We start from the raw sequence: 13,279 nt of genomic DNA, 5'->3' as shown, positions 1-13,279 counted from the left end.
AGGACAATACTGCACTCAAATATTATTTCCTCAAATTATTATTATTTTGTATAACACTAGCACTTAGAAACACCCATTTGAGACTGCATCACTTCAGCTGGTGGCAATTACAGGTGGAAATTTAAAATGCATCTCTGACATTTAGATATGCAAATCCTACACAAAGTTGTTGTGTTCCTAAATCACAGGAATCTCCAACAGTTTACCCTAAACACAAAGACAAATTAGCTCAACTTTATTAATAAAAACTGGGGCACAGACAGATCGAGTGACTTGCCTAAGACTTCTGCAGGAAGTTCATAGGGCTACTTATCAGTGTCTTTAAGACAAAAGAGGTCAGGCTTAGTTACTGGCCTGTATGACACAAAACTTTGGAGATGTACACACTGTGCCCATTCAGCCTAGATAGGTACATAATAACCAAGCCTGGTAATAGAGCAGACATTTATAACTCTACTCACCATACATGGGTCTGACAAAACCAGGTGATGCTACACCAGCCACAAATGTAAAGAAAGCTCAGACTCATGCAGGAAACAATCAAGCTGCATTATCACTTCTGATAAAATATCTCCTTATTTTCCCTAAGTCAGATTTACCAGGGCCTGAGCCTAGTACTATATTTGCCTTCCTCTGTGATCATAATCCACTGCCAGTCTTCTTCACACACTGTGGAAATGTCATTGCTTACTGCTGGCAGTAAGCACAGTGTGTCAGCTGCTGAACAGATAACATGAGAAAGTAAACTCAGGAACTCAGAAGGTCACCCCTCTTGGCTACCTCTGGTTCAACACCATCCAGTGTCCCTCAACACCCACCACTGCAGTCCTTACAGGGCATTCACAGCTGTGTATGCTAACTGATCACTGTCAAACATTGCAAAGTTTGTCAGTTTAAAGCCTTTAAGTAATTAAACATTTCTTCCTTTTAAAGTTAAATGTATTCTGAGTTTAGAGATTCTCTGGTGATTAACACATTTCTATAATTCATTTGTAATAAAGAACAAATAGCATTACCCAGAGGAAAGAGTGGTCCTGAGATGAAAAGAATGGTTTAAGAACCTCAGTTTGCTGCAGAACACATTACATCATGCATGACTTTGGGCAAGTCATTTTTTCAACGCAGAACTGGGATTTTGTCTTCCCTTTGGTGTTCCTGAGGGTTTATTAGCAGCATTGAGCGCACTTATTGCCAACGTATGCAACTATGGGCAGGATGCACAAAATGAGTATTGCCCCATGTTTATACCACATCTGGCAACAAGCTGTAATCTTGCAAGCAGTGTCCAGATAATAAAATTGGGGGAGAAAACAGCCATAGAAAAGGTTAAAAGCAAGGTTGTGTAAACACAACTATACCATGTACCACATCCTACACCCCCCAATCTTATGCTATGCAAGGGCACTAGACATCTGTTAAATTCCATCTGCTCCATCCAAGCCTGAAAAGCGGAATTCAGGAAGATCATAAGCACCATAACAAAGACAACTGCAGGACACCTGTAACAGCAGGATATGATACAGGCTGTGCCACGGTAAATTTTGAGCAGTCCATTGGCTTGTCTAGGGTTATTTCTAATATCACACTAATATAGAATTATAAAGGCTGAATTCCATGTGCTTAAAGCATTCAAATCTCCACTGCTTCTAGTGGATGACTCCAAAAGCAACTCAGACCCACAGAACCCTGGCAGATATTGGAAAGTTACAATTTCTTTTATTTTTTTATATAAAATAAGGAAAGAAAAAAGAAAGCATTACCTATACAGCACAGCGACTAAATAAACAACGAGGCGAAGCAAAACTCCAACTACGACACCATAGGGAGGCAGGAGGGGTCCAGGGGTTGTCATGTCCGTGGGCCTCACCCTGGGTGTACCCCGAGGGCTGACCATGACCCCTGAGGGGGAGGAAGGAGCACTCTATCTCTACGTCAGACAGCAATATTCTCCAACCTTTGCCAGAAAGGGTCGTACTCTTCATCTTCCCTGGAGCGCTCCCTGGGAGTTCTGTTTTTTAGCACCCTGGAGTAGAGAAACTGTGCTGCAAAATTCATTGTAATTCCTGGTGCGAAGCAAAGCCGGGAGGCTGCGGGCAGGGGACACACTTGCCTGCGAGCAGTGCCAGCCCTGCGATGCCTGGTGGGAAATAGTGGGTGGCAGTGCTGTAAGCAGCTCTCCAGCCTGGCTGGGGGAAGGAAGTGCCTTCGAGAGAGGCTGTTGCTATTTAAAGAGATTATTCCAACAGCCAACCTGTCCTTGTCAATTTGAGTCAAGGCCTGGATTATACTTGGGTGACACTGTTAACAGGACGCTTGAAGCTTTAGTTACTGCTTAGCTGTGGAGCATGATCTAGACCTGCTGTGGGCCCGCAATTGAATGGCGTGCACTTGGGTAGGCAGAGGCAGCAAGAAAGGGATGCCTTTTTTGTGGTGGTTGAGTCACCTTCAGGGATCCTTTAAGGCAGTACTAAGGGATATGGGGCTTTGTGACTGAGGGGGCAGAGAAGACCAATTACTTCATTTGGGTCTTTTTTTGGCATAAGTCCCTGTAGCAGAAAGACAGAGAGATCCAGAGCATACAGACAGAAAACAAAAGATCATCTAGGCAAAAGACTGGGAGAAGAGATATAAAAGACCCCAAACATCTAAATCTGTTCTTCTTTGCCCTCAGACAGTGCCAGCAAAGGCAGTGCCACATTTGCAGATAAGGTTGCTGTCAACACCTGCAGAGTGAAGTTAAAGCCAACTTCACTCGTGCCTTGAAGCATAGAGAGAATGCACGTGGATTTATTATTTTGCTCCTAACATGTCTGAAGTGCAGTGGTGGGCAGGAAAAGGAACTTATAATAGGGAAAAATCACAGTACCTCACTTTCAGGTGTCTGGGAGTCCAGATTGATGTGCTTGAGTCTTGACATGACATCAGTTCCTTATAGAATGAGGCCCCCATCTGTGATCAGCACTTGTAAACCATGCAAAACTGTTGAAAAGAAACTGTTGTTCGACCAAGCAGTTGGACACAAATCCATCAGGATATTTCAGGACAGAAGTACAGGAACCACCGAACTGCTGTCCTTCTAAAACACTTCCAAACAAGCAGACCACCAGGGAAAAAGGATATTTGGAATTTTCTGCTGTAGGTTTAGGCCCCAGTCAAACATTCATTCAAAGCCATTAACTAAGCGTGTGCTGGAAATGCTGACTGTGCAGTGTCTTAGAAGGTACTGCACCACTGTTATTGCTGTAAGCTTGCTACAGCCATTTTCTGAACTGGTTATTTCCTTAATGGGGGAGAAGTAGTTCAATACATACCAATATTAGATGTACCTTCCTTTCATTCTTGTGTGTCAGATTCCACTGTCCTTATAAGCTTCTTTCACTGTGCCCATTCATGTATCCACCTTTTCTGTCTGTGCACACAGAGACAATGGCTGTACAGAATACTTCTTTCTCCTTCTAAAGCAATTGGATTTTGTCACCTTTCACAGGCACTGTTCTTTTAGTATCTGTCTGTATTCTCTATGACATCTCTCTGTTGTTACTTGAATCCTTTGTATAACTTAACCACTTCCATGTGAGAAGTTAACCTGGTACCCTACTTCCTCCTAATATCATTCTCCAGGAAATTCCTATTTATTTCTTTTGTTTTTACTAATATAATTATTAGCAGGAGTTGGTGTATCTTCTGCTGCTGCCTGGGAACCAGAACTCTCCAGCAGAAGGCAATACCTTTTATATGAGGCAGGGGGTGGGACTGGACAGGTGTCCTGAGTTCAGCAGTAGCAGTCATTTTTTCTCCTTCTTGGTAGCTGGTGCAGTGCTGTGGTTTGACTTTCGGGCTGAGAACAGTTGCTGATAGCAAGTATGTTTTGAGTTACTGCTCAAATGTTTGGTTTGTCCAAGGACTTTGTGAGCCTCATGCTCTGCCAGGGAGGAGGGGAAGGTGGGAGGAAGCAGAGACATGACACCTGACCCAGCCTAGCCAAAGAGGTATTCCATACCATAGCACGTCATGCCCAGGAGGTAACCGAGAGTTACCAGGAAGGGCTGGAGCTCTGGGGGGATGGAGGAGGTATCAGTCAGTGCTCGGTCAGGCAGGGTGGGGTGAGTTATGGGCCGGTGGCTGGTGAGGTGTTGTATTCTCTTCACTTGTTATTGGCTTTATCATTATTACTATTATTGGTGGTAAAAGTAGCGGTTTGTGTCACACCTTAGTTACTGGACTGTTCTTATCTCAACCCGTGGTAGCTACATTCTTTGGATTCTCCTTCCTAACTCTCCAGGAGTTGGGGGAGCAAGGGGGGGAGTGAGTCCATGAGCTGTGTGGCTGGGTTTAAACCACAACAACAGGTAAGATGTAACTACATTGGTACGGTCAAGTGAAACCCAACACAATTGCCATGAGGTTGTCAAGAATGACACTAAGTTTCAGGTCTTCCCCAGATCACATTTCCTTTCATGTTTCTTACCTCCTCCCAGCTGCTCTTTGGTGGGTCCTCAGGAAAGAAAGCCAATGCCTCAGTTTTGTATAGCTTTCCAAAGATTTCATTTACATCTTCCATACCATCACCACTCACGTTTCTGGGTTTGTGCAAGGAAATCATAGTTCATATCAGCACAGCTCTAGGCATACCTAATGAAGACCTCAGTAACACCAGGTTCTATCAGGGGCACTGTAAATATCTGAAACAACAATGCTTGAGAAGTGGTTGTGCATATATCACACTACAATATTGTTCTTAGATAATTTTGAGTCTAAATAAGGGAAACATCCCTTTAATCAAGGAACAGAAATGAAATTCAGTGCTCATGTGCTAATGTGTAGGATCAAAGATCAGGACTGGAAAGAAGAGGAAAATCCAAAACTCAGAGTAACAGTTTTACAATCATCAGGTTGTATATGACTGCCTGCCTTCCTCCCTCAGTCCCTGGCACAAAAGCCATTAAGATAGCATAATGTGGACAGTAACAGCTGCCTCTTTTTTTTCTGGAAAGCCTTCTAAACTAGGTTATGCTGTTTTTTCCCCAAGCTGAAAAACTAAATAGGACTATTTTGCCATGAAAGTGGAAAAGAGTGCTTCATTCTTTTGTAACCAGAGAGAACTCAGTTGGGACAGCACTGGGAAAAATAGCTATTACCACTGTAAATAAAGACTTCATTGAATTACAGAACTTAAAAGATGATTTTGAAGGGTTAGCCAAGTTTTTCCCCACACTAAATAAAATTAATAACATTTCCAACCTCAGTGGGAACAGCATGGGTGGGAACTGATAGTCTATCCAAAGCACAGAATTCTTTGCAGGATTTGATCAGTTGCAGAAGGAAAGAGGGTGGAGACAATCTGCAGTTAAGCCAAGAAAAACAACAGAAGATGTTCAGTTGTTCGGAGAGTAGCAACACAGAAAACCAAAATGATCATTTAGGATTATGCAATATATCAGTGCAAATATGGTGGTAAACCACTGTAATAATCAGTATGGATGAATATAGACAATTCAGAAAGAATCACCAATTTAAAAAAAGACAAAGAATGAGTAGACACCAAAAAGTTTCACATTTCCTTCTAATTTAGCATACTAATTTAACTTCCATCTTAATATTTATAGAGCAGACTGGAGTTTCAGCCCCCAGTATTTCTATTTGTCAGACAGCAGCTGACCCATAGTAATGAAATGTCTCATTCCTACTTGTTATCTTTAGGGAGCTGAGAGAAGATTGATAAGGTAGACTGAAATCAGTTTTAAACAGATTTAGCTTCCTCAAGCTATATTTTCTTGCATCTGAGATAAAGTACAGGCATCAATTCAAAGAACTTTTTTGTGGGTACAAGAGGCTAGAGGGAAGTGTGGATGTGCTTTGTGTGAAGTTACTACATGGGACAGACTGGATCTGCTTGTCAGGTAAACATTTTGCAGAGTAGATATTTCTTAAGATAAATGCTAAATCTTTACATTACAGGTCCAAAAATTATCTCACCAAAACAATATTCATATCCATAATGGTCTAATTCTAAGATGCTGAACCAATGCATTTCACCAGCTGAGCAAAAAATGGGAACTCCAGCATAACAGCTGCTTTCCTGTTACAAAAAAATGCACACTCTCTGCTACTGAGACTAAATAACTGATAAGAAGCAGCAAAACATTTTGTGCTGCTATTTGGGATATTTAGCTCTGTGATATCCTGCTCTCAATTTCACGCAGAGACAGTAAATTAGCATTGCAGATTCATGAAAGTATCCAATAATCTATTCAAATATACCTCACTATTATATAATTAGCAAAGACTGTATGTAGATATCTTAGGGTAACGTGAGATACTGCATATTATTACTGACTCCAGGCTTTTTGTCCTCCTGGGTCTAAAGCATCGGTTATGAGGTTGTATTCACAGTAGAGGAAAGGTGCACCAGCAGAAGCCCATACAGTAAATCCTTTAAAGTATGTAGTAGTTTGTCTGCACAGAGCACAGCCGCTGTGATCTGCAGCTTCATGTTCTGCTATTTCAGAAGGCATTAGAACATCACAGCGGCACTGCAGAATTTCAAAGTACTGTTATAATTGTTACATTTATTTTCAGTAACAGAGATCACCAAGCATTCAAATGGCAAGTGAGTGTGAACCAGAACAGTGTTTGTTAGCTTTTTTCTTCCCTTCTTTTGAAAGACTTACTCTCATGTAGATTCTGATTTGCCACAGTCTGTAGGTAACTACAACATGATGGTTTCCAAGGCTTAAAAAGCCTTCAGAGATGTTTGACATGTTGCTGCTTAGACATCCAACAGCCGTGAAGAACAGATGGTGGTTTCTGCTGAATGTGAATCAATGCTTCAGTGTACCAGCCCCTAGTAGCATCAGCACTTATGTGAGCTCCTCTGCTTCCCCACCAGCCTAAGAACGCTCAAGGTCAAGCACGTAACAGTTTGGGTCTGTTACTTTGTACTAGACTCTCATTGATCTAAATCCTCTTTCCTCCCCTCCCACTGCATCTAATTGACACATGGAACTCTGGGTTGCAGTTCACACTGTGCAGAGATCAGCTCACCTGGGCTGTACTCAGCCCAGCCCTCAGCTTTGGCAAATGCCACTGTGGGAAGAGCAAAACAAAGGAGGCATGTGAACCAAAGATGGGGTGGGAGACAGAGCCGCTCCAGGGTAACCTGGTGGCCATGCAGACAGAAATAGATCACCTCACTGGTCACCCATGAGGCAGCTCCCTGGCTGCCAGGTGATGTTTACTTGTGTTGGCCAGCCTGGTCCTTGCCTTCCTTCCCCTGCCTTTCTGCTGAGCTGCTCCTGAACACCTTGCCTCATGTCTGCCCAGTCCTGTGCTCTCTTTCCACTGACTCCAGCAAGATTGCACAACAAAGTTCCTCCCAGTGGCTGTTTCCTGCTCTTAGTATCTAACAGTACCAGAACACTCTCTGCACCCTGGACTGGTGTAATTATGTTTCTTCTAAATTCAAACTACAGACTCTTGTCCTATCAGGTTCTCCTGATTCACTTTCCTAATGACAGTTTAAAGAAAAGACATTACCTTAGAATTATTTACAGCATCCTGACGATTCACATGACTTGTATACCTGCACTTCTGATGCTTCTTACTCCTTGAACACATGCAATAAACTCTCTGTTCCTCTTCCACTTATTTTATTCTTTAATCTTCTATTTCCTCTTTTCTCATTGTTAATTAGAACAGACCTTAGACAGTCACCATTGTGAAACAGAAAATTATCCTCTCGTTATTGTGGAGATGGTAAAAAGTAGTGTCCAAGAAGGAAAAGCACAGAATGCACTTGAAGAAATACAAATACAAAATTACATAGATGAATATTTGAATGAAGAAATAATATTTCTGTTATTCTTACAATGGGTTCCAGCAGTGGGTCTGAATTAAAGAACAGTTGGGACAGATAATTTGAAGCATTTTACTACATCTGAACAGAGTATTTTAACACAAATTTTAATACACTTAGAACCAACTGGTTTCTTAAATCAAGAGAGGATGTCCTAAAATCTGGCTTTGGAAACAGCATCCATGCTATCCTGATTTCCTGCAAGAACTTTCTTTCAGGTGATAATTCTTGCTCTTATTTGTTTCATCCTTAACACTAACCAGAATATCCATGCAGATGGAGCAAACTTACAGCAGGTGTAACCACCATCAGCCTACCCCCCTAAACAGACACAGAACTGATCACACTTTAATGATCTTGTTAGAAAAAATGTCAAAATAAGAGTGGAGGACAAGAATCCAACAATCTGAATTCATGCCCTACTTTCAGAGCTCGTGGCATAGGCTAATCTTGTTAATCTATTAATTTGTTCACACATTCACAATGTTTTTCATGCCTAGGATCAACTTGTAATAGAGATCTTTCCATGGGCACTTCTCTTCCCATTCATGATTACACAATTTCCCTCTGGTAACTACCACAACTTCTCCTATTAAATAGTGGCATTCTGAAACTATTTGTCTTTTAATGCAGTTTTGCAGCTGGAATTAAAGAGGTAAGAAGCCAGTACCAAAGAGTAACAGCTAGCTGTGCTGTTGGGGAATCCTGTTGGACAGGATCCACCATGTGATTAACCACACAGACAGCAGGATGAAAAAAATCATACACATTCTTGTTCAGTCTCTGCCTAGAATCATGTGTTGGAAGTATGTTTGAAGAAAATTGCAGTTAAAGATATGAGTGATCTATAATAGCAAAGGAACCACCACCATCCTGCTACAGTATTCTATTTCCTCCAACAAACATTTTACTACATTGGCTTAATATATTACATGTACTGTAATTTTCAGAAGGATGGCAGAGGAGTGACTAGCTTGGCTTCTCTTTCTGGCAAGTTATTCCTTCGCTTGCATCTGTCCGTGACCTTGTGGTAACTAAGAGGAAAGGAGAATAGGCTGACTAGTAATCAAAAATGGGATTTATATCCAGCTGCTTCTCTGATTCACTGGGCCCTTATATGGTAAATATTACCTGTATTCAAAGGCTTCATATTCATGGCTGATACACTGCCTGATGGAGAAAGGTACACAGATGTTAAGTAACAAAGACTTCCGATTTACTGCTGTTTATCATGACTCGTGCTCAGCAAGGTGCTATTCAGTGGATGAATAGCTTCTTAGATATTAGCTGCTCCTTCATAGAATGAAAATGTTGGTCCAATTTTGAGTAACTATCTCATTTAATTGGTGTGTTTTGCAATACTGATTTACTAAGGACACTAGCTGAGTAATTCTAATTTGGGAATAATCAAGTACTTCCTACGTGAGTATTATTTTCTTGAATATTGTCTGTCATGGACTCACAGATCTATTTCACATTTTTATGTGACTCAAATGGGTGGACATAAAGTTACAACAGCAAGGGGACCCAGCCTTCTGTAATACATAATATATCACATATTATCAGATCACCACATGTGCAATATAAGACTGGGAGTCAAGAGTCTCTTGCTGAGTCACTAATTTAGCTGGGAATATAGTTAATCCAGCTTTGTTAAGACAAAGGTGTTATTTCTCTGCACTGGGCAGGCATATTACTTACCATATTTCCTAGAGGTTTCGAGGCATATCCAGGCTTCATAAAATGCATTAAATCTGTCAAATGAAACAAACTAATAACTGGTTAAAAATACAAAACAAACAACATAATGTGCCAGTATTCCATGTGACCCGCCTTTTCCTTCAGTTTTCTGATTCAGTTTCCTTGCAGATGATTGCTCAGGAAGCTGAAGCCACAGATGCTAAACAGCCTGAAGCCATCAGATGTTTACCTAATGATGGCAAACAGAATGCAGCCTAGTATGTTGGCACCAAGATGACACAATACAGTTAATTCCCGTAGCTGAATCACTGCTGGCTTTAGGTGTAGTACAAAATGTATTGTTTTGAAGAAGGCTGGATCAGTTGTCTGCTTCGTGACACATATGGTAATTAACTTCTCCAGGGAGGGTACAATTAGAAACAGCTGATCTTTACAGTGCCTCATACCAACAACCATGTGATAGATTTTGTTTTAGTAGTGTCAAAGACTACACCTTTGTGACAATAGCAGGAGAACTTCACACTTTTCCATGTCCCTTGCAAATCAGTATAATAAACACTAGTATGAGTTGATATGTAACAAACTGGAGAAGGAATTGCACTGGCACAGAACCTGAAGGTATTCACATTGAAGGCTGCAGCACACAAGACCTGTAACACCAACTGAGGCTGTCCCATGAAAAAGCTCAGCGGAGCCATCAGGGATGTGGTGCTAAGAATCACAACTATCAAACACTTTCAATGGCCACATCTACTTCATTCTGGTGAAATCGCAACTGCAAGAGGCCTTTCATCTGCTCACCAAACAGATGTATCAGAGCAGTACACAAGGTGCATACCTGCTCTGTGGAAATCAATCCCTCCAGGTAACAAAATTCTGCTTCCACATCTTATCCAGCTACCGTTTCAACACAGCAGCCAGAAACTAAGTAAACCAACTAAAAATAATGTACCTCTTCTAAAAGGATCATGCACCAAGCCTCATTTTACGTAAGGTGTGCAACAGCCTCTAAGTTGCAAAAACTTCTGGTCATGAGCAGCCAGGAGACATTAAGCTTGTAACAACAGCCCAAGGAATCTCCAGTCTTCAATGGACGCAAATCTTCTCCCAGGGGCAGGTGGGCAGGACACAAACCTTGCACTGATTTCATCATCCACCAGTGTTAAATCCAGAAGAGAGATTATTCTCCTTCATTTCTTTCTCTTCAGTGTAAGGTGCTTCCCTCTTCCTACAAGGATGGGTTTTCCGCTATATTTTTGTTCCCTGAAGTTATCTCCACTTAATCTTAACTTCCCTCTGTCTCACTTATAGTCCCACAGGACTGCCATACAGTGCACTCTAGTTTATGCCAAGTGTGTGCTCAACTACATCATCTGTCAGCCCATGCTGAAAAATTTCATGCCCAATAACAGTATGATCTTTTTCATGTGGCAAATTTCCTCTGCTGACACATGCCTTTGTTTATTCTATTCCTTCATCCTATACACTGTGAGATCACTATGCACTTATTTATTGCTTTTGCCAAGCGTTTGGCTAGTCCAAGAAAGAGATACAGAAAAGCTGTGCAAAAAAAACCCCAAACCCACTCCCAAAATAGACTTAATCCTTATGCTTGCTCTCCCTTTCAGCAGACTGACTGCTGGCAAACATTCACGTCCTTGTTCACTGGTATGCTTTTTTTGGCTGCTGGTATCTTGGGAACATCGCAACAGCTGGATTTGATGCAAACCTACATTCATATTATTTCATTATATTCTCATATATGGACATTTCCACAATGAATGTGCTGAAGAATGCTTTCTCTGATAGTAATCAGTTACTGACTAACTTATCATAGACAAATAGGTTTATATCCTGCTCTTTCTGTGGCTCTCAAGTCTTGTGCAGAAAAAGTCTGCTTTGCAATGTAAAGATTTCTGTCCCACTCTGGACTTTTTTTACTTTATGTTCTCAGTTAAGTTGTCTTCATCTGTAGCTTCATTCTGAGTATTTATAAATAACAAAAGTCACCTTAGGAAATTAACTAAGAAAATAAAACTTCTCAGGGCAGGTAGTCCTACTGAAAACCAGAATCCTACTTGGCAGAGGGGTTCTTTCTGGCTGCATTTCCCTGCAGTGGAAAAGGCTCCTCTCTCATCACCGAAAACAACCCCTGGAGTAGCATTCTAAAGAAATCCTCACTATTTGGTTTAGTTCTCCATGGCTATATTACCAGCATCTCACTATGGTAAAACATAACACAATATGTTAAAATAAAAAGCAAGTGCCTTGGAGGGACTGAATTGTTCCAGGGCCTTGAAGGCAAATCAGGAGGAACCTGGAGTAAATGTGTTGTAAAGGGGGTGAGTAACCTCAGCAGAGGTGGCCTGGAATGGAAATTGCTTTTCTTTTTTAATAGTGTGTTGAAAGGAAAACCAGTTCAGTGAATGTTCACTGCTTTTTAATAGTATGGCATGGAGGACGACAGAGAGCATGCAGAAAATCATCCACGAACAGGCTCCCTTTGCAGTACAGAGAGTCCTGAAGAATGGGGTGATTCTGCTTAAGAAAGGAAAAAGATAAAGCGCAAACATATTCAGAAAACAGCAGGCATAAATGCTCTTCTTCCACCCCTCAGTCTTCTTTCTCCAAAGCACAGACAACATGCAGGTAATCTCTCATATAAAAATCATAGCTTACCACATCAGTGTCTCAGAGAGTGGACTCACTGTCACCTGTCACAGCTCCTCTCCAGCAACCTGTTTGTAACAACATTAAAATTTATGTAATTTTTCAGCAGGAATGATAGATTTACTCCTAAAATTCTTTATAATTGCACTATTGCTATGTAGCAATTTAGGCCAAAACAACCAGAATTCCCACAGCCTATTTAATTTTTATTCTATAAAAATGTTGGCTTAATAACACCAGCCCTGAGGGCTCAACACACACTAAAGATATTCTGTGCCCTGTTTAGGTTAGTGCCTCAACAAAGTTTCTAGCTAAATTCCAATCACAGAATCTTTATTATTGAGGCTATTTTGCCTTGTAATTGAGCTTAAAATATAACTTGATTTGGAAGTCACTGAGGATTACTATACCTTGAACTCTGTGATAAGACCTCTATAGGCTCACTTTCAGGTATCTTATACAAAGAACTTGATTTTCTGACTGCTAAGGATGTGGTAAAGACCAAAGAAATCTATTCTGGTTTGCAAGTTAACATTTTCAACAGTGAAAACACTGTTTATCCTGGGCAATGGCCTTTAGGATACTTAATGGCTTTTCAGCTTTTACTTGCAATAGTATGGAAAAAGGTAACTCAACTAAAGAGAATATGAGGAACAACACTAGGAAGGAGATATGTTAAGTCTTTGAACACCAGTCTAGTTGGGTCAAGGACTGACACTTATCCAGTCAGCACCCACGAACACTCAAAACAATTAACATTTAATTAAGATCCTGCTAAAAATCACAGCACTGTCAGAATACCATTAGCAGGGATATTTTTGCATGTGATGTTACCAAGTCAAACCTATTCCAAAACCCTTCCAAACTGAGAAGAGCTCAGATGGCTCCTCAGGAGCTCCTATGATACCATGCAAACACAAAGCACCACAGACAGTTGCCACTGGCCACAGCACCGCTACACTTTGTACTGCCCAAAAGAGGCGTTTCTGCAGTATTCAAAATGAACAAATAATGGAAAAAGCCCTGTAAGCTCACAAGATCTAAAGATACTGT

General features: G+C 41.0%; 1 protein-coding gene across 1 annotated transcript in view; it reads right to left on the bottom strand.

Annotated features, from left to right (window-relative positions):
• The window catches only part of LOC101876578 (putative threonine dehydratase), a 30,519-nt gene extending 28,625 nt beyond the window's left edge, over positions 1-1,894 (bottom strand). Inside the window, exon 1 of the mRNA XM_034065455.1 lies at positions 1,761-1,894. Within this exon, the coding sequence (XP_033921346.1) occupies positions 1,761-1,894 (134 nt within the window). The remainder of the gene's footprint in view (positions 1-1,760) is intronic.
• Between the last annotated feature and the right edge of the window lie 11,385 nt (positions 1,895-13,279).

This window comes from Melopsittacus undulatus, chromosome 8 (genome assembly GCF_012275295.1).
Source record: "Melopsittacus undulatus isolate bMelUnd1 chromosome 8, bMelUnd1.mat.Z, whole genome shotgun sequence".
Classification (NCBI taxonomy): Eukaryota; Metazoa; Chordata; class Aves; order Psittaciformes; family Psittaculidae; genus Melopsittacus; species Melopsittacus undulatus.
Note: the sequence above shows the minus strand (reverse complement) of the source record. Positions and strands in the feature narration are given on the sequence as shown.